General features: G+C 33.9%; 1 protein-coding gene across 7 annotated transcripts in view; it reads right to left on the bottom strand.

The window, feature by feature from the left end:
- The window catches only part of LOC150094689 (cell adhesion molecule Dscam1-like), a 772,561-nt gene that overhangs the window by 364,086 nt on the left and 388,767 nt on the right, over positions 1–19,708 (bottom strand). For all 7 annotated transcript variants that reach the window (XM_090411389.1, XM_090411386.1, XM_090411388.1 and 4 more), the window contains 2 exons: positions 16,643–17,050; positions 4,717–4,878 (listed from right to left, as the gene is read on the bottom strand). In XM_090411389.1, coding sequence (XP_090267515.1) covers positions 4,717–4,878; positions 16,643–17,050 — 570 coding nt within the window. The remainder of the gene's footprint in view (positions 1–4,716; positions 4,879–16,642; positions 17,051–19,708) is intronic.

Raw genomic sequence — 19,708 nt, 5'->3', positions numbered from 1 at the left:
TTATGGGTGCTTGCCAAATTGGCGATAGGAGTGTTTCATACATGAAAAAAAAAAAAGATACTGCACTGATTCTATTTTAATGCAGGTATATTATCATTAATTTGTAATGAAAGCCATTTGACTTTTGTATGTTTTAAAATGTTTTTCCAGTATAAAACTTGAGGTACATGTTATGTATGCGTGCTTTGCCAAATGCATCAATCATTCGTTAACTGGAACCACGAACTAGAAGGGTCTGTGTTTAATGCGTTAGAAGTGCTATTTAGAAATTTAGAAATGGTGCATTAATTTGCATTCACAATAAGGTTGCGCGAACAACTCGATAATAAGAAGAGTCTCGCGTTTATGAACGAAATTAAACCTTATAACAAATGCAAGAACCTAATGTAACGCCCCATTTTACAAGTAATGCACAACTATTTCTTCTAAAGCAGTGTGTGTGTGTGATGAGAATACACAACACAGAGTAGTGATTAGCGAGGCTTAATTGTAAGTACTGTACGGCTGTAGGATAACGGCATACTCAAATCATGTATGAATCACATTAAAATATTTTGTGTTATGAAGGCTCATTTCTGGAACAGCCTCTATGCATTACTTTCATTTTCCGTAGCTCAAAGATTATAATAAGAAGCATTGCACACTCTGTGACTAATGCCATCTAATTCTAAATTGTAAAAGCACTTTACTTAATCCCATTTAAAATGTGAAGTCTGCATTTTCACGAGTTTCTAGGTTATGTTATTGTTGCTATTATTATATTTGTTTGGCTTGTATTTAAAGTCGTAGTTTCTTTGTTGCTCCCATTGCTGTTTCACGTCAATTAACTTTCGCCCTATCAGCAAACGGCTTTTGTTGATCTTAATGCTTGATGTCAAGTTGTGTTGTGCATCATTCTATTTCTGTTGTTGTTTATCCGAGCAGGAATTTTGTTTAATCCTTCTTCTCTTTATACTTTACATTTCAAAATTGAATTTCAAAAGTCAAGACCAGTTCCTATAAAAATCAAAACAATATTATAAAATATGTTCCAAGAAGTTTATTTTATTTTTATCATTAAACCATTTATTCGTCGCGATGATGTACAAATAGGAATAAAATATTTATTTCATATAAAAGGTTATTTATTTAATGACTTCCTGAAATGTGCTTGTGTCAAAAATCTTTTATTTTGTCTGTACTCACAAGAGATTAGATTCCGTATAAATGTATTGTATTACTGAACAATAATAATCTAAAGGCTACTTGTAATTTTAATTTCGTACAGTATTAACCTTCAGTCAAAATAACAAAATAATAATAATAATAATAATTGTATTGAGCGTTAATACTTTCGTCAGTGCCTACTTGATTAGCAAATAAATTTGAAAACATAGTCAAAAAATTTTATTTCATTTTATTTTTATTATTTATTTTTTATTTCAATTTATTTTTATTTTATTTTTTATTATTTATTTTATTTTTATTATTTATTTTATTTTTTATTATTTATTTTATTTTTTATTATTTATTTTTTTATTTCATTTTATTTTATTTTTATTATTTATTTTTTATTTCATATTATTTTTATTTTATTATTATTATTTATTTTTTATTTCATTCTATTTTACATCATTCGCCTGATTTTAGCAAACCCCCCTTTTTTCATAAATTTAATTTTATACTGCCTTTTATATTTACTTGCATTTCTTTTACATATATTAAAAGTTTATACGCAATTAAGTGATTTTAGAAAGTGAGCCTGTTGTAATTAGTTGCATTACAAGCAGAGACCGAGAGAGAGAACTTGTTAATTTATCATGCTTACTGGAATTATTTTTTCATTCTTTCGCTTTCATATTTTTAATACATGAAATATTTTGGCAATAGTCGGACGGAATGCATTTCATATAATATTCTTCAGAAGCAGAAACACTTGGCGAGCGTATCCAGGTCGAAGAATTTTAAAATATCGGCTTCTTTTTGATGCATTTTATATATTAAGTATGGTGGATTTAAATAAAACGCATTTCCATCCAGATCAATACATATTGGAAGTCGTGAGAAATAAGATGAAACATTTCCGACGAAAAGATCCATGCAGAACACCGTAAATTTCGTGAATGACAAATCTACGTGAGATATTAAGCCTCCTTTCAGTGTTGGAAGTTATGAGGAAGAATCGATATTAAAAATCATGCCATAAAGTTTTGCATGAATCCAATACAGCAGGAATACTTTTTATTGGCAGACACGCTTTGTAATAAATGGCGTGTGAACAGAAAAGCACTATATGATTCTTGATTTTTTTTTTTAAATGATTATAATCGTTAAGTTTCCTTAAGTCATGTATAGAGAGAGGGATAACAAATTATTCCTCTATACCGACTTACCTCTAAAATTACTATAGATTCTCATGTTTAGAGATATTAAAGATTATTCACAGATTCGTCATCATCGTATGTTACGTTTTCGTGCAGGCCTACACATTTTATCGCGTAAGCTTCCGTAACCATAATCCCTCGGAATAGGTCGGTTGCTCCTAATTTCCGGTGGTATCCCATGTCTGTCGAAGCACGTGTTGACGGAGCAGCTTTGCGGGAGGAAAAACCCCAGGACTGAGGAAAAATCCCTGCTGTCCACGCCCAAGACCGGCTAATTTGGCTATGGCTGAGGAAAATCCTTAAGATTCTCACGTCTCCGATGAGAATCGAACCTAGGACACTCCTTCCCGAGGCATATGGTTGCGAAGCGCAAAGCCACTAGGCTAACCGGGCGGACATTCACAGATTACGTTGGAAAATCTTTCTTTAATCACTTCAGATGATAAAAGTTGGCCGTGCAGGACTTTATTCGAAGTATGGTATTTAAAGTCCTTCACGATGTATAAAAAGTTCGTAGAATAAATTTCCTCTTCACCATGTTAATCGCCAGTCTCGCAGATGACGTAATATTTCAATATAACTTTATAAAAATAGATGAAACTTGGGATATGCTATATTAATTGGAAGTATCCGCGTAAGATACAGTGCTGTTAATAAGTAACACTTGACTAATCCAGCTAAACTAGTTACAAATACAGCTAGTAATGGAGAAATGTGTATGGCCTGTTGTTTTACGATGTAAATCGAAGGAATCTTTTTAACGGAGCCTTTTTAAAATAATCCTCTTTCTGATTATTAAAAGTTCAAACGTAATTAAATGAAGAAAGTAAATTTTAATTCCTACTGTGACATCTCCATGGGAGAAGTGGAAAATATTATTATGCACATCTACAAATAAAAATGGACTACTTTGTCGAAAATGGTCATAAAGATATACAAGCTGGTTAATAGTAGCTAAATGTAATAACTTCCTTGTTTTCACTAATAATAAATTGATTCAACATATCAATACCAAAATGAGGCATAAACCAAATATTCTTTTCTCCCCCAAAGTAGTTGCAGTTTCAGTGTTTTGGAAAGGATACAAAATATGGTTAGGTGGCAAGTTGATGCCGTTAAGTAAACCAAATTTACCCCCCCAACTGTTTAAAAATATATTTTGAGTTTCTCTTCAGTCAAAGACAGTTCAATCAATATCGACTTATTATGCCAAAAATAAATAAAATAAAATAAAAATTTTACTGACTATAAAATATCAAAATAGATATTACCTGTGACCCCGGAAACGTATCCAGAGCAGATCAATTTCACTAGAGTAGCCAAACCGAAGTCTTTATATTTAATTTTTCCATATGCAAAGCAGTAGATCGGATTATGTGATCCATGCAAAATTTCAATTTGCCACACAGGTGACGTGTCTAAAAGATATTCTATTACTGTGAACTTCACTGGTAAAAGGCGGAGAGTAGGTAAAGTCATCCATGAAAAGTACTTTGATTTGAAATGTTTTATTTGCATCTATGAACCATAGTTTAAATTTTAAACTTTTGATGTTGGATTTATTAATTTATCATCATTGTACATCGTTCTGCGTGCTTGTCATCTTTCCCTCACCCTTTTAGTGTCCTTCAGAGTTTTATTCTGTCGTTTTATCAGCAAATGTTAAAATATCCATAGCAGTTTTAATAGATATGACAAATAGATCTTGCGAAAATGGATGGTAATAATTTCCGTACCTTTCTCGCGTCGTGTCTTACTCAATTGTCTTGTATAGTAGTGTTTTCAAAATTTTAATAGCACGTAGTGAATATTCTCTTCCCTCCCTTACACACACAACACACACACACACACACACACACACACACACACACACACACACACACACACACACACACACACACACACACACACACACGCATGCTGTTTCTCGTTGCTGAGGTGAATGACGTTTCACACATTCTCTGCTACACAGCTCAAGAATTTTTATAAAATCACATTGTTAACGACAGAAATTTTAAACACATTCAACTGCTAGTTCTCATTAATAAAAGAGAAATCTTCTAGATATTTCCCGAAGAAAATAAAATCTTGATGTAATTATTCTTAAAGATAGCAGAGCGAACAAAGTTATATTTAATGAAGCTAGTTAAAAGCATGGAAGCTGTCACTTTGTCTGCGTGCCTCCCAATAAAGTTATTTGCATGGATGCAAGTGCCAGCTTTCATATTTTACTCGACTACGAAGGTGCCCTTTTTAAATTATGACTGAGACAATAAATCATGTTGAAAGTATACAACACGACAGTTATGGGCTCGTCTATTACCGAATTAAATATCTTTTTCTTCATACCTACCAAGAACCTTGACAACTACATCTCTGAAGGCACTTTCTCCCTGTCTGCTTTCCGCTATGCAACGATAAGATCCTTCATCATTCGTCCTATCTACATTTTCAATGACAAGTGTTCCATTAGGGTGGACAATTTGTCTTCTATTCTGGGGAAGTCTTGTTTCTCCTGTTAAAAGATTATTGCTTTTAAAAAAGAAGGTTTGTGATGCTTGTCAAACTCTAGAATTAAGATTGTTACATTCAATGCAATATTTTTATCGATAAAAATGATTAACTTTCTTTCAGAATTACAGATCTGACTTGGAAAAGCTGAGAAAATTGGTGCGATCTTTTATGTATTCCAAATAAAATCTGTAAACTGCTTTAAATGTTTAAAATATTGGGAAACATGAACACAAAATAATGAATGAGGTTTAATATTTCCTGACAATAATTTGTAATCGAATCCAAATAATATTTTTAGACTTGAAGGAAAGATATGGCTTCGCTTTTTTCATAATATTTCTTTGATTGTTTATTGAACTTTTGTATAACGATAACTCTTTTCTCTGAATTAATATTCAGTTGAAGAATTAGTAGTTTGAGGGATACAAATTTCAAACAGCATATAATCTTGTCGTCGCATTTTATAGATGGCAACAGATTGCAACTGCATTTTGATTTAGGGGGTTTACTATGATTTATGTACCTCTCTTCATAGAAAGGTTAATTTTATGTTTAGTAAAGTGATATTATAAATCCTAAGGCAGAAATTTAATCAGTTAAGAATGTAAACTTATATAAACAATCCATTTCTACTCAAAATTCATTTAATTTGTATTGTTCAATTTGAGGTGACGTAATATCAAGTTTTATTTGTAAAGTAGCCAGTAATACGTGTATGACAACGTGCAATCAACGCATACATTACTGTTAATAAATGTCATAATTGTGTGACTGAGTGCTGAATAGGAGATCCAAAAATCAAGTGACCGAATTTTTTTTTCTTGCGATGTAAGATAGCACTCTGTAGGGTCATGCTTGTACATATGAACACAATCACTTCTCATGAAGCATTTCTTGGTAGCATAGCTTAGCTTAGTGAGTAAAAAAACTAGTGTGTGCTTGTTAACTATAAAGCCATGCATTCAAATGCTTGGATGGTTCTAAAAGATTCTTCTGAACGAGCTTGTATATCTGGTTGAGTTTACGTTTGTCTGCTTCTTTCGACTGTAGATCCAGTTTGATTTGCAGTAAGGTGGCTAAGGCGATAAGGTGGGCGTATTATGCCTTGATAGTTGCTGTGCCTCTGTTTGGACGAATGAGGTATGCTATCATTAGCAAAACCATGAATAGCATTACACAACTAAATGCTTTGAAAATGTTAAAAATGACAACACACATTTCTCCTAACATTTCCATGGCACGTGTCCAGCGATGGGTGATGTAGGCAAAGAGGTGAATCTAGAGTAGTCAAATCTGTACTGATGGTTATTAACTGGTAGGCTTATAGGTAGCGGTGAAGTGTTAGATTTCAATTTGCTGATGGTTCTGCTTCAGTAAGCTGAGCATGAAGATGGAATTCTTGTTGTGAGACACCAGCAGTATGCTGACTTTTTTTCTTCAACTGCCTTGGTAAACCTTTTGTTAAACTATGAAATGAGAAGTAACTGGAAATTTTTTATATGGAACTGAGAATAAAAACCTTCATGCAAGAGAGAATAATCTCTCGTCGCCACTCTCGACCTTGTGTCCTTTGACACTACAACGGTATCAAGTGGAGACGACCTCCAAAATTCAGATGTTTCCTTTCACAGAGAGGAAACTTGCACAATATGGTGACCATAGTTACCGAGACAAGAAGGGACTCGGAGACCAATATAATGATCTGGAAGGATATTTGATTAAGAAAAGATCGTGAGTATTGTGAGAGTGGAAAATGTTATCATGTTGTTCGGGTTGTTAGATGCATGACTTACATTAGGTCATTGCTTATAGCATATTCTTCTGTGTTTCATACAGCTTGGTGGTTTTGAAAGAGAAGCCGGTAGGCCAGTTGACCTACATTAAGGTCACTTAGGAAGATGACCCCACTATTCAAATAGTTGGATTGCTGGAAATCAATTGCAGAAATAAATTATTAATATTCTGATGTCACCGTAATTTTCGGAATTTGGAGAGCAGTAAATATAGCAGACGAATGTAATTGAATGTGGGTGTGGAAACCTTAAGACAGAGGAAGTCAAAAGCAGAGGATTTTAAATTTGGCATTCTTTGGCAAGCAATGACAATATCATTAGTTATTGCTTGCCAGACCAATTGTGGCCGGTGGTTATTGTATATGCAATAGGAGTTTCTGTCAAGAATAAATAGAATTCTCGTTCTACATGTCTGTAAATGATGGTGTCGTCATTTATGTGGTAGACGTTGGTAAACTGGATGTTTTATGATTTTTGTAGGGAATTTAGAATGTGTTTTGCATATTTTAATGACATTCGTTACCTGTTTGTTTGTCATATACAAACTATAAATATATGTTACATATTGTTGGAAAGTTATAATTACATTTGTTACAATTAAATTTTTCCAATTAATAACGGACTTGTACTGTATTACTTTATATGAAACTTTATCACCGAATCTCGTATAGTGCAGCTAATAAATAATGTACAAATAAATAAATAAAATGCTTTAATGCGAAACATTCTTAACAGAAAAAGTGTATTGTTAAACATGAGAAGTTTATTATACTCACCTATTTAATAGCTCTTTGAACAACGTAAGCCTTAGAATAGACTAGATAAGTCGGGTATTTGAATCACCAGATTTGAGAAAACACTTTACAGAACAAATTTGCTACCCAAGACCTATATAATGAATACTTAAAGCTCAATTTTATGGTGGTGGGTCTGTGGCGAGAGCATCTTTCCCGATATCTTGAAGATACTCAGTAAAACTGAGATCTAGTGATTGAGGGCACCAGTCCATTAAGGTTAATTTACTATCATGCTTATATAATCTTTCTTGGAAGACACGACAGGAGTACTGTTGTCACGGTAACTTGTTGGAAAGTGTCCATCACATATAAGACAAATGGTCACCATGAATGGGCGTATTTTTCATCAACAACGTTCAGGGAAGTAGCTCCAGTGAGATCTTGCTGTATTGATCGTAAAGGGCTTAAGAAGTGTACCAAACAATGGTCATCTTGACATGTTATGAACAGGGATGATTCGTCTATAATTTTGTGATGGTCTCGCCATATCTCTTGTCCTAACGTCAGCATGAAATAACAATAATCAGGATTAATCATAACATGAAATCCCGCTCCAAATGATTCGGACCTGTTTGTTTTATTAAACTGTTATAGTGTTCTCAATGACTTCTGTTATACCTCATTCGGGATACTGTCTGATCTATGATGCGTTCAAATACATTCGCTCACGGTTCCTTGTTCTATTACCCACGATAAGTCAAAACACGTATATTGGACTTTACGATGCTGTTGGGGCTACATCTGTATATTTCATGTTCACTCGGTGTTTTCTGTTTTTAACACTTTCTTGGTATACCCGTAACACCTTTGCGTGCAGTCCTCTTAGTAAGTTTCCAAACCGTTTCCAAGATAACGGCCTGTATGGTGCGGACTGGACTATCATGTTCAATAAATCAGTGCCGTAGTGGTTTACCCCACGCATACATGAATGTCCATTCCCTGTGAAAATTCATAGTCCGTGCTTTCTGCACGTAGCTAATTGCGTTACTGGTATATTGCTCATGGGTCTATAATATTTTGAATATCGAGTATATTATGAACTGACATATATATATATATATTAAAAACATTATTGTATATACCTGAGTATGTATAGTATTATACTTCTATAAGCACTTTGGAATATTTACTTTTATAAAGTTTTTGGACACTTAAAATCAGAATTAGAATAAATTAAAATGAATTACAAAATGAAATGGTGCGGGCTACAGTTCACCGTAGGACCCCCCCCCCCCCCTTAACCGAGTGGATTCTTATACAGAACTCCAGACTTTGCTCTTTAGTTCCATTAGGATACTTACAGAAAAATCTCTTATTAATATACATGTCTAAAATGAATGTTTTCTATTTATTTCTTAAATGATTTATTGAAATCGCTTTCTATGGCACTAATGACTATAAATACATTCTCACTATGGTTATTTTAATTTCTCTCCGGTCGTTCTTAGAAGAGTTATGAAGCCAGAATAGAAACAGCTATTGTTTTCAAGTGCTAACAGATGGCAGCACTGTACAAAACACGTGGAGCTGGAGGAGCAGATAATTTAATGCTACTTGACATCCCCGGAGCCTCTTTAGATAACGTTTTGAATATATTTTCTTGTAACTGTCTGTCAGCTATTTTTTGCAGAATGAAACTTAATTTCAAGATGTTTAAGTAGTTAATAATTAACTCTAGAAAACTTAACAAAATCTTTGTTAAGTTCTCAAAGCATCTTTAATAATAATTAATGTTTTTAATGAATTACCAAGAACGCTCATTAGGAAGAGGAGGCTTCTTATGAAGTCCTATTTCCGATACTTGACAACAGCCTCAGAGTCTTTATATAGCAAAAGAATCACTGGAGGGAAAATCGCATTGTTAATGACTCGTCGCTCGAATAAGTTTCTGAACAATACGATTAACTCAACATCTCTCTTTCTTACTTTCTCTCTCTCTCTCTCTCTCTCTCTCTCTCTCTCTCTCTCTCTCTCTCTCTCTCCATATATACAGCACTCAAGGTGTTTCTTTTGGGTACCCCCAATAATTGGATCTTGTATTGAAATTTTCAGTTTAGTAATAAAGAAAAAAAATACCCATTTTTGTCGAACTGAATTTGAAGTTTATTTTTGCACGGAATTTGAATTTTGAGCGGATGGAATTTTCCATTGTAAAACATGCGAACTGATTTTCCGAAGTATATGCTTGTAAATAAGTACCTACTTTCTTGGCGGCATGGCTGAAAGACGTAGCCAAAGTACCAGCGATACCTTTCTAATTATATGGAGTGTCAAACTACGCGGGTAAATTAGGAAGCATTCTCAATATTTTATTTTATTTTATTTATTTTTATTGCTCGGGTAAATATAAAATTTACTGTTATTTAAAGAGTGTTTGATCTTAACTAATCAGTTATCTGGCTGAATTATTCGTTGGAACATGCTGGTAAAAAAGCGTTTAATGATTTGATTTTTATGTGTACTGAAAGTTTGAATACGATTATTCATAAATTTAAAACGATTCAGGTCTGAACTCTGTGGAGTTCAGACCTGACTTCGTCGGACTATCACGTGTTTGGCCACTTAAAAGTGCTTCGAAATGTCATTTTATCAGTGATCAAAAGGTGCATAAATAGCATGGAATGGCCAGGTGTATTCAAAATGAAGGAAATAAGTTTAAGAAATGAATCAGTAGTAGATTCCTTAACGATCGAAAATATACAAATCATTAAATTATTTTAAAATGATTGTTCATTTTAATAAATACTGAGATAATGAGAGTCTTCAAAGATAATAGTCACGGCTACAGAGCTCATTGCAATATAAACATCTTAAATAAGCTGATTAAAAACTTAATTTATTATTTAGCGGCTAATTATATTAATTATACAACTAATTCAGGGTTTCGCCAAATTAAGTTACATTTTCAAGGAAATATTTTACACTTTGTTACTTTAGGCGAGATTTCGTAATTACTTTACATTATCTATAGTACTTTTGATATAAAATATGTATTTGGTCTATTTGCAAATTAACAGACAGTAAATGTTTAATGTATGTTTTCTCTTATGATCAAATTATTCAAATAATTAATTTGAATAAAGTAATTCGAGTAATTAATTCTTGCACATTGCACAAGATATAAATAAATACGATCTGGTGATGCTAAAGTCTTAAAATATCAAGATACTGAGATGGATGGTGGTAGAATGTAGCATATTTTTATATCAACACCATGCAAAGCCCTTATACTACTTTAGTGCGATGTGTGTGTGTGTGTGTGTGTGTGTGTGTGTGTGTGTGTGTGTGTGTGTGTGTGTGTGTGTGTGTGTGTGTGTGTGTGTGTGTGTGTGTGTGTGTGTGTGTGTGTGTGTGTGTGTGTGTGTGTGTGTGTGTGTGTTTGCGGGCGTGCAAATTTTTGTTAATAACAGTATACTCCATTCCCCTTCTTCGTTTGGCAAATCTTGTAGTGTGCAATCATTCCATGAGTGAAATTCTAGTATGATGAAAGACTTAACCTCCAATTTCCTTCCATTCCTCGGTGGGATGAGCATTACGCAAGGGAGAATAAATAAGAATTTGTTTTAGTATCACTGATGTTCATGAGATAATACTCATCCTACCGAGGAATGGAAGGAAATTGGGGATTAAGGTCTTTCATCATGGTAGAACTTCGATCATGGAATGATTGCACACTACAAGATTTGCCAAACCAAGAAGAGGAGTGAAGTGTACTGTTATTAACAAACATTTGAAGAGGATTTGAGGTTAGTGAGAGAGGGTTATTTATGTACAGTAGGGAAAGAGAGAAAGTTAGAGAAAGTATGGAGTCCTGGAGTACTCCAGTATACGTGGAGAAATCTGAGGAAAGGAAGGCATCTATTCTAAGATGCAGTGAACAATGAGGGGGAAATGTGGAAAGACTAGAGTACATCCCCTATGCCAGACATGACCAAATGTTTTGGGAATGTCAATAGTGATTTGCACGTTTCTCGAAACTCGTGAGCATTCTTTCTTACATGGCCGGTTCCTTGGTTCCACACTTTCTATGGCTGTTGTCAGAGGAGGGCGGTGATAGCTAAGAGATGTGCTAGGGATCGAAAGTGGCTGAATGCCTCCTGATGGTGAAGGTAGCTGTTAATGACATTCTGCATGATTTTTTAGGAAAGTGAGGTGAGGAGAGCAATGGGACGATAATTTAGTGATTGAGTTTTATCACGCTTTTTTGGAACGGATTGAATATCGGTTTACTTGCTGTCGAGCAGATATTAGACGAGTAGGACAGATTGAAAAGAAGAAACATATACCCTGCCGTATCCCTTTCTGTGCAAGATACTGAACATGCCAGCGAACACATACTTTCTTGTAACGAGGATTAAAGGACGTCTTTTTTTTTTCTTTTTTTCCTTCCCTTACTGTAAAAATTATTTTTGGATGAATTTTGCTTAGTGTGTTTAGAAATCTTTAAGACTTCACTTAGAGTTATATCAAGAACTGCACTCTAATTATCACTTTTGATTATCACATAATACAACATACATTAGCCATTTTATACAATTTAAGTAAACTGGTTTCCTACACAGATTTAAATTTAAATCTCAGAGACGTTTCTTAGAAGCTACCTAGAAACTAAACAATTGTTTGTTTCTAGGTAGCTGTAGCTTCTAAGAATGTTGTAGCAGATCGGATGATTTCATTTCGAACAGGATTTTCCACATATTCTTATAAAATCAACATTCCAAGAGAAAAGCTTAAAAGAACTACAAATGAAGTCGCTTCTATGAACAGAAAACTATTTGCAAACCTCCAGCCTAGCATTTAAGAATGTGTTAATACTTCTGCCGTATTAACAAAATATTTCCTTGGTAATAGAAAGTTATGTTGAATCTATATCTAATCCAGCATAAGTTGAATTAGATGTAAATATTACTCAAGTTTAGAATAATTATAATTATTTCTTGCAGGAAATTCGATAGCAATGAGATCCACAGCCATAGAAATCTTTATAATGAAATCAGAGAGGTAATGTAATTTGCAAACTTATCAAAAGTTTAGATAATGATTTTAGTTTAATGTTTGTACATTTATTTTCATTCTTTAGTTTGATGAATGATAAACTAGTATTCTACTTTTGGTCTTTTTCGGACGTTTAAGATGACCTTGCCAAATATCCTTGGTTTCCTTAACCTTAATTTAGTAGAATAAGGTGAATAAGTGGAATAAGTTTTATGTCCATTAGAATATTTCTAGTCTCTAATGTGTTCTTCTTGTCAGTCTGTTTGTTTGCAAGGATGAAACCAGAAAATCAGAAATGCTATAAAATGATTCTAAAGGTTCAAATTATTTAAAAAAATCACAATTTGAGAGTCTACAAAAAAGTCAAGCGAATCTTGAAGAGATGAGTCAGGATAGGCCGTCTCCGAGCAAGTAAATGGGATGAAATTCTTTCCCGAAGAGGTATTACACAAACTGACTTGTGACTAATGTCTAATTCTGCCCAATGGAAGAATGTTTTTCGACCACGTTTGCAACATCTCGTATATTCACGAGATGTACTTAATTCTGTTTTTTATCAAAGAGAAAGTCCCACCTTAAGCATTGACTGCTTTTGTTTTCATCAACAGAAAAAGGATCAAAAGGGAGTTACGACAGATGCTCTTTGAGATGCCAAAAAAGTGACTTTTTTGTTTTGAGTATGCTTTCCGACGGAAAGGATTTCAAAGGTAGCTATGAAGGAAAGAAAATTTATTAATTTCGTCTTAAAAGACAGAGATAAAGGTAGAGAGAGAGAGAGAGAGAGAGAGAGAGAAATAACAGAAAAAGAAAAAGAAATATTTTTTTCACAAGACTTCTGATTTTTTCACAGAACATCTTTTATAGTCTTTTAGGAAGATTGAAAATCATTGCACATCAAAGTATGCAACTGTTTTTCAACAAATTTTAATTAACTTTGATGATTCGAATTATATTTACTATATTTTCTTCGGAATGCGGGTTTTCTCAGGAATAATATTTTGTGTGAGTTCACTTCCTTCCCCCATCCCACTCTAAAAATACCTTTCTGATAAGAAGTGGATTTATTTTCCTATAGTGTTGCTTATACTATTCAAAACGTTTTTTGAATAGTATAAGCGAGTCGAAGTCCTGACTTGGGAATTTGAAACAATATCTTAGAATAATTAAATTAATTATTGATTATGTTGATTACAAAATGATAACTTCAAACATCCATAAATGATGCGATGAATTAGAAAGACGTATCTTGGAATCCAAAGAAATAGCTCTCGACCCTGCCCATCAAAAATACAATCTCAGTTACAGCCTGCCCGATTCACATAGCACTGTAATCCAGTTTTGGCACACTCATGATATCATTCACACGCACAGTGCGTCACGCCAGAACTAACGCTCGGACTCAATTTCAAACACAACTTTTATAAACTCTGTTTTGTCTAAAGTACAATATATTTTTAAGATATCGTTTTCTCAATGGTACTGTATTCACCTGACGAAGTCGACATTTCCGATGTATATACAGGGTGTCCCAAAATTCACGCAAGATTTAAATTTAGCACCATTTGTGCGGTAAAGTGTTGCCAACGAGAAAAAAAAAAAAAGACAGCGTGACTGCTGACAGTTCAGGGTTATTAAAAATGGAGCGCTACAAGAAAGAACAACGCATTTTCATTGTTGAGCAATATTTTAAAAATAATGAAGGTTTGGCAGCTACAGTTCGCAATTTTCGTACAAAATATGGTCGGAATAGTGATTTAACTTCATCAACTGTGAAAAGATTAACATGTTCATTGCCAATCACGCGATATCGCGCGATGCAAGCCCTCACCAAACGGCCGATCACGCGTTATCGCGTGGGCGTCGCTAACTAAATGAAAAAATAAAAAAATTTGGCCACCACACGAAATTCCAATTTTCAGCTTGGCAATGAAAGTGTTAATTAAAAAATTCAAGGAAACTGGATCAATTAGTGATCTTATACACTCTGGCCGTCCTTCAACAAGTCGTTCAACAGAAAACATCGAAGCGGTTCGGGAGAGTGCTGCTGAGAGTCCAGGAACATCAATTCGGCACCGTGGTCTTGAATTGGGCATTTCGAGAAGCTCTCTATAGCGTATTCGCACGAAAGATTTGCATCTTTATGCTTACAAAGTTCAATTGACTCAAGAACTAAAGCCTACTGACCACACACAGCGAAGAGTGTTCGTTGAATGGATTATGGAACAACAACAAGTGGATGCTTATTTTTCGAACAAAATCATCTTCAGCGATGAGGCTCATTTTCATCTTGATGGCTTCGTTAATCGACAAAATTGTCGCATTTGGGGTTCAGAAAATCCACGAGTGATTGTTGAGAAACAAATGCATCCACAACGTGTCACTGTTTGGTGCGGATTTTGGGCTGGAGACATCATCGGTCCATTCTTCTTCGAAAATGCGGCTGGTAAGGCAATAACAGTTAATGGTGCTCGCTATCGCGACATGATAATCCAGTTTTTTGTACCTAAATTGCAAGATATGGATGTGGGCGACATGTGGTTTCAACAAGACGGTGCCACATGCCATACAGCCCAAGAAACAATTCAATTACTGCATGAGTCATTTCCTGGTCGTATAATTTCCCGTTTTGGTGATCAGAATTGGCCGCCCAGATCATGTGACTTAACGCTGTTGGACTTTTTTCTTTGGAGTTTTTTGAAGTCTAAGGTTTATGCCAACAAGCCCACGACCACCCACGCCTTGAAGGAGGAAATTGAGCGCTGTATCAACGAAATTCAGCCACATTTATGCAAAACGGTCATGGAAAATTTCGACAAAAGAGTGCGTATGTACCAGCATAGCCGTGGAGGCCATTTACCCGATATGCTATTCCATGCATAACCCTATACTGTATACTTTATGAATCAATAAGAAATTACAATTTTTAATTAAAAACCTGTGTTTTCTATCAAAATTACTTCTTGCGTGAATTTTGGGACACCCTGTGTGTGTGTGTGTGTGTGTGTGTGTGTGTGTGTGTGTGTGTGTGTGTGTGTGTGTGTGTGTGTGTGTGTGTGTGTGTGTGTGTGTGTGTGTGTGTGTGTGTGTGTGTGTGTGTGTAAAAACTGTTTAAGCCAATCATAAGATTACGTATAACTCCACTTATAATCTCATGCTCTTTATCCTTTCTGCAAAGTCATTGTGTACCTAGCTCATTTATTACTTTAAATGACCAGATAAACCATATAATTGAATTAAACTGTGATTATCTCGTGCTCGTAGTTCTTTAATAAACGTGTTGCATATTTTCTTGAAGTATCTCTGCATGGGATTGTCATGTAAATTTCGTTTCGCCACTAAAACAAATTTCTGATTGATTAAATGATGAAATCATTTCAACAAATCGGAATATTTTAATTCTTTCGAATTGTTCGCTTTCGCGAAAGAAACAAAGAAGCTATCAAAGTGCAATTATTTTTAACCAAGCAAAGCAATTTTCGGTAAATGAAGATAATAGTTGAACAATGGACAGTACAAGAGGAGTAATTAACTTTATTTCATAATATCGGGTAAGGAAACAAGCGGTAGGCATCTGAGCAGAACTGAAGAGATTAATATTTGCTGCTCCATTAAAGTTTCTAGAAAAATAAATTGTTTCCCAAAATAAGTAATGTAATCAAATTTTCAATTTAACACAACCTACGGAATGCATTGAGGGTATCAGCGTGCCATTAGCTTCTAAAGATGTCTGTTAACTGTTTCTACCGAACAGTAATTCCAAACGTATCAAAACTTTTAACTTCTCTCGCCGCCTGGGCTGTCCTAGTAAAATGATTGTCTAATCCTTAGACATAATTATTATAGCAGAAATGTCAACGAGCGCCCATAATTCAAGAATTAAAAATAATCTCCGACATAATTCTCCCTGTCGGAAGAACCTCATAAATATTGCACAACCGGAAATAACGAAGCGATACAAAACGACATTCAGTTTGATTGGATAAAGCAACCAGATTAAATGCAGAGCACGAGATGAATAAGAAGGGAAAAGAGACAGAAGGCATTTTAATCCTCTTAAAATCCCAATGGAAATCTATTTTATCACACTAGGCGATCTACGATGCATATAATTAAGCAGCTATGAATGGATGCAAGTTAATTAGCGAGACCTCCCTATTTAGGAAATGACAAGATGACATACCTTTTTCCCATGTGATCTTTTCAATTGGATGGCCAGCAACGGGACATTTAATAATTAAACTGTCTCCAGCTAGAACAGAGATGTTTCTCATTGGACGCACAAATGGAGGACCAAATACATTTAGTCTTGCCGTATGCGATATAGTGGCAATGTCATTTGTCGCGTGGCATTCATATTGTCCACCGTCTTCTGTTCGCAGAGAAGTAATGTTTACGAAGCTATTGACGTATCCATCATTCGTCACAAAGTCACCTACACGGATCCTCATGTTCTCGAGAACTGGAGCATCGTCGAGTGTCCACGTGATCTGAGGCAAAGGTGTGCCTGTTGCTGCGCATTTTAAGGAGATGAACGGTCCTGGCTCAATGGTCTGGTCCACGAATGTGTAAGCAAAAACGGGCGGATCATCTGCGAAAGAAAGATACATTATTAGCTTATGAAAAGGCTAATAGATAGTTAACACTTTCTTAATCAATTTAAGCAAAAATGACTGTACTGTTCATATTTTATCTTTTAATTAATTTATTTACAGTTAAACATTGAAACAGTAGCGCACTCAGGATTTAATCTTGGGAGGGGGGAGGGGCGAGTTGTTGAGTAGACGATTTGAGAATACACACTACGCATCGCATACGACCTATGACTGAGCATCTGCAATGATCGCTAATTCATAAGTATAGAAATAGAAGACCCAACACAACATAAATAAAAAAAAATGAATTTTAATTAGGAAAAGATTTTTGGAAAGTTTTCTATTTTTTCCCCTTTTTCTTTGGGTGGTGCCAGGGCCCTTTGGTTCTACCTCTGGGTGCGCCACTGCATTGAAGTAACATTGAATTTTTGTGCATATTTCCTTAAATTCAAATCTCAACTTCTTTTTTTTATCCTTCCCAACATTTAATGCTTCCGGTGGCACCTTGAATCAGTATCGCAAGTAAAATTTATGAACAAAACTACACCGCCTATCTGCCATGGTGGACTGAGTTGAGTAAGTGGAGCAACTGATAGCGCCAATGAATTTCAAAATATTGATAAGTAAAAAAAAAAAAAAAATTAATGTCAGAAGAGGCATTCCTGTTACTTTTTTCCAAGCTACAAGAAAACTTAGTGTTGACCATATATGAATATTGATCATCAATATCCAGTGAGATTTTAAAATAATTTAATCATTCTCAGCAACGTTAAATTTTTATTTTAAGTTGCTAACTTCGAAAAGAACACAAGGAATGGATATTGTGGATGTTAATTGCGAGTAATCTCCGATTCTTTCATGGTTTTGCTTTTGAGGGAGAAAAAAAAAAGAATGAATGAATATACGACTTCTTTTAGTCTCCTTTTTATAGCATAAAAAGGAGACTAAAAGGAGACTAGTCACCTTCTTTGAAAAGCCCTTATAATGGTTAATTATGACCTCAATGGGATTGAAACAAATTCAAATTCAAAGCTCCGGATAAGTAAGTAATTAAAGATAAAGTATGGAAGGAAAGGCTATAATCGCCATACGTAACAATAAGATAGTATAAACAGCTCATTCTTGTAAAGCGTATACACTGCATAAGATAAGTATATAATACAGCATTATTTTTTAAGGATAAAACGAGGAAACTCTAATGCAAAAAATTGCATAAAATATAAATGAAAAATCAAGAGTTAAAAACAAATTTCGATTAATGGTAAATCAGATTTATCCCTATTGAGCAGTACTAGCTTTATCGCGGAGAGGTTACTAGCTTTTAGTCAAATGGAGAAAAAAAGTAATCCACTTAAGGTTTCTGCTTTTCGACAGACATTGTTTGTCACCTTTGATAAGATACCTCACTGGGATGCTAGTCACCTGGGGCTATTATCCTGTAGCACGCCAAAGAACGTCAGCGATGAAGCGATGAAAAGATTTCCCCTTCTGTTTCTTTCCCAATCATGCACCAGTAAATGTAAAAGCATATCCGAGAGGTGAGAAGTCCCAGAATGGGTGAAACTTTTCCAAAGAATATGTTTGGGTTTCCCTTTAGTAGCATTTTGTATCTCCTTCTTTTATACTGTGCGCTTTTTGTATTGCAAATTTCTCAGCTTCTTTTAGGAAGTATGTAATGTACGTTATCAATAATTTGTGTACCAGAGCTGTTTTCCACTCAAAAACTGTCACAACTGTCAGAACACCTTTTAGAACTATAGCAAAAATAATAATAAATAAATAAAAATTACAAACAAAATTATAAATATTATAATTATAAATTATAAATAAAAATAAATAAAGCACGGAGACAGCACGGATGCGATAAAAGAGTATAATGTTATTACCAGAGTCCAAATAATAAATAATAAATAAATAATAATAAATAAATAAAAATTATAAATAAATAAATAAATAAAAATTACAAATAAAATTATAAATATTATAATTATAAATTATAAATAAAAATAAATAAATAAAAATTATAAATAAACAAATAAATAATAAATAAATAAAAATTACAAATAAACTTATAAATATTATACTTATAAATTATAAATAAAAATAAATAAATTTAAAAAAATTAAAAAAATAATAAATAAACAAATAAATATTATAAATAAAATTATAAATATTAGAATTATAAATTATAAATATAAATTATAAATAAAAATTATAAATTATAAATAAATTATTTAAAATAATTATAATTTATAATAATAATTTATATAGATTATAAATTAAAATAATAAATAAATAAATAAAAATTAAAAACTGATCGCGGTGTTTAAATATTTTGATCGTTAGTATAATCGAAATAGACTACTTGATGCTTTTTTGTCTTTAAGAATATCATGAGTATAAACATTTTTTCTTTATTTTCGCTGTAAACTGAAATCTTATTTTACATGGAACTAATCTTCTTCTTCTTCTGCAGCTTCTCCCACTTAAGTGGGGTCACTGTTGATGATGAGTCTCCTCCACATCCTCCTGTCTTGGGCTGTCACCATAATTTCTTCATCCTCACGTCCTTCATCCTCAAGTCCTCTTCTACCAGCTCGCTCCATCTCTTCTTTGGCCGCCAACACTTCCTCCTTCCTTGTACATCCATCTGC

Source organism: Typopeltis vanoorti, chromosome 21 (genome assembly GCF_054136105.1).
Source record: "Typopeltis vanoorti isolate ZY-2024b chromosome 21, IOZ_Tvanoo_1.0, whole genome shotgun sequence".
NCBI lineage: Eukaryota > Metazoa > Arthropoda > Arachnida > Uropygi > Thelyphonidae > Typopeltis > Typopeltis vanoorti.
Note: the sequence above shows the minus strand (reverse complement) of the source record. Positions and strands in the feature narration are given on the sequence as shown.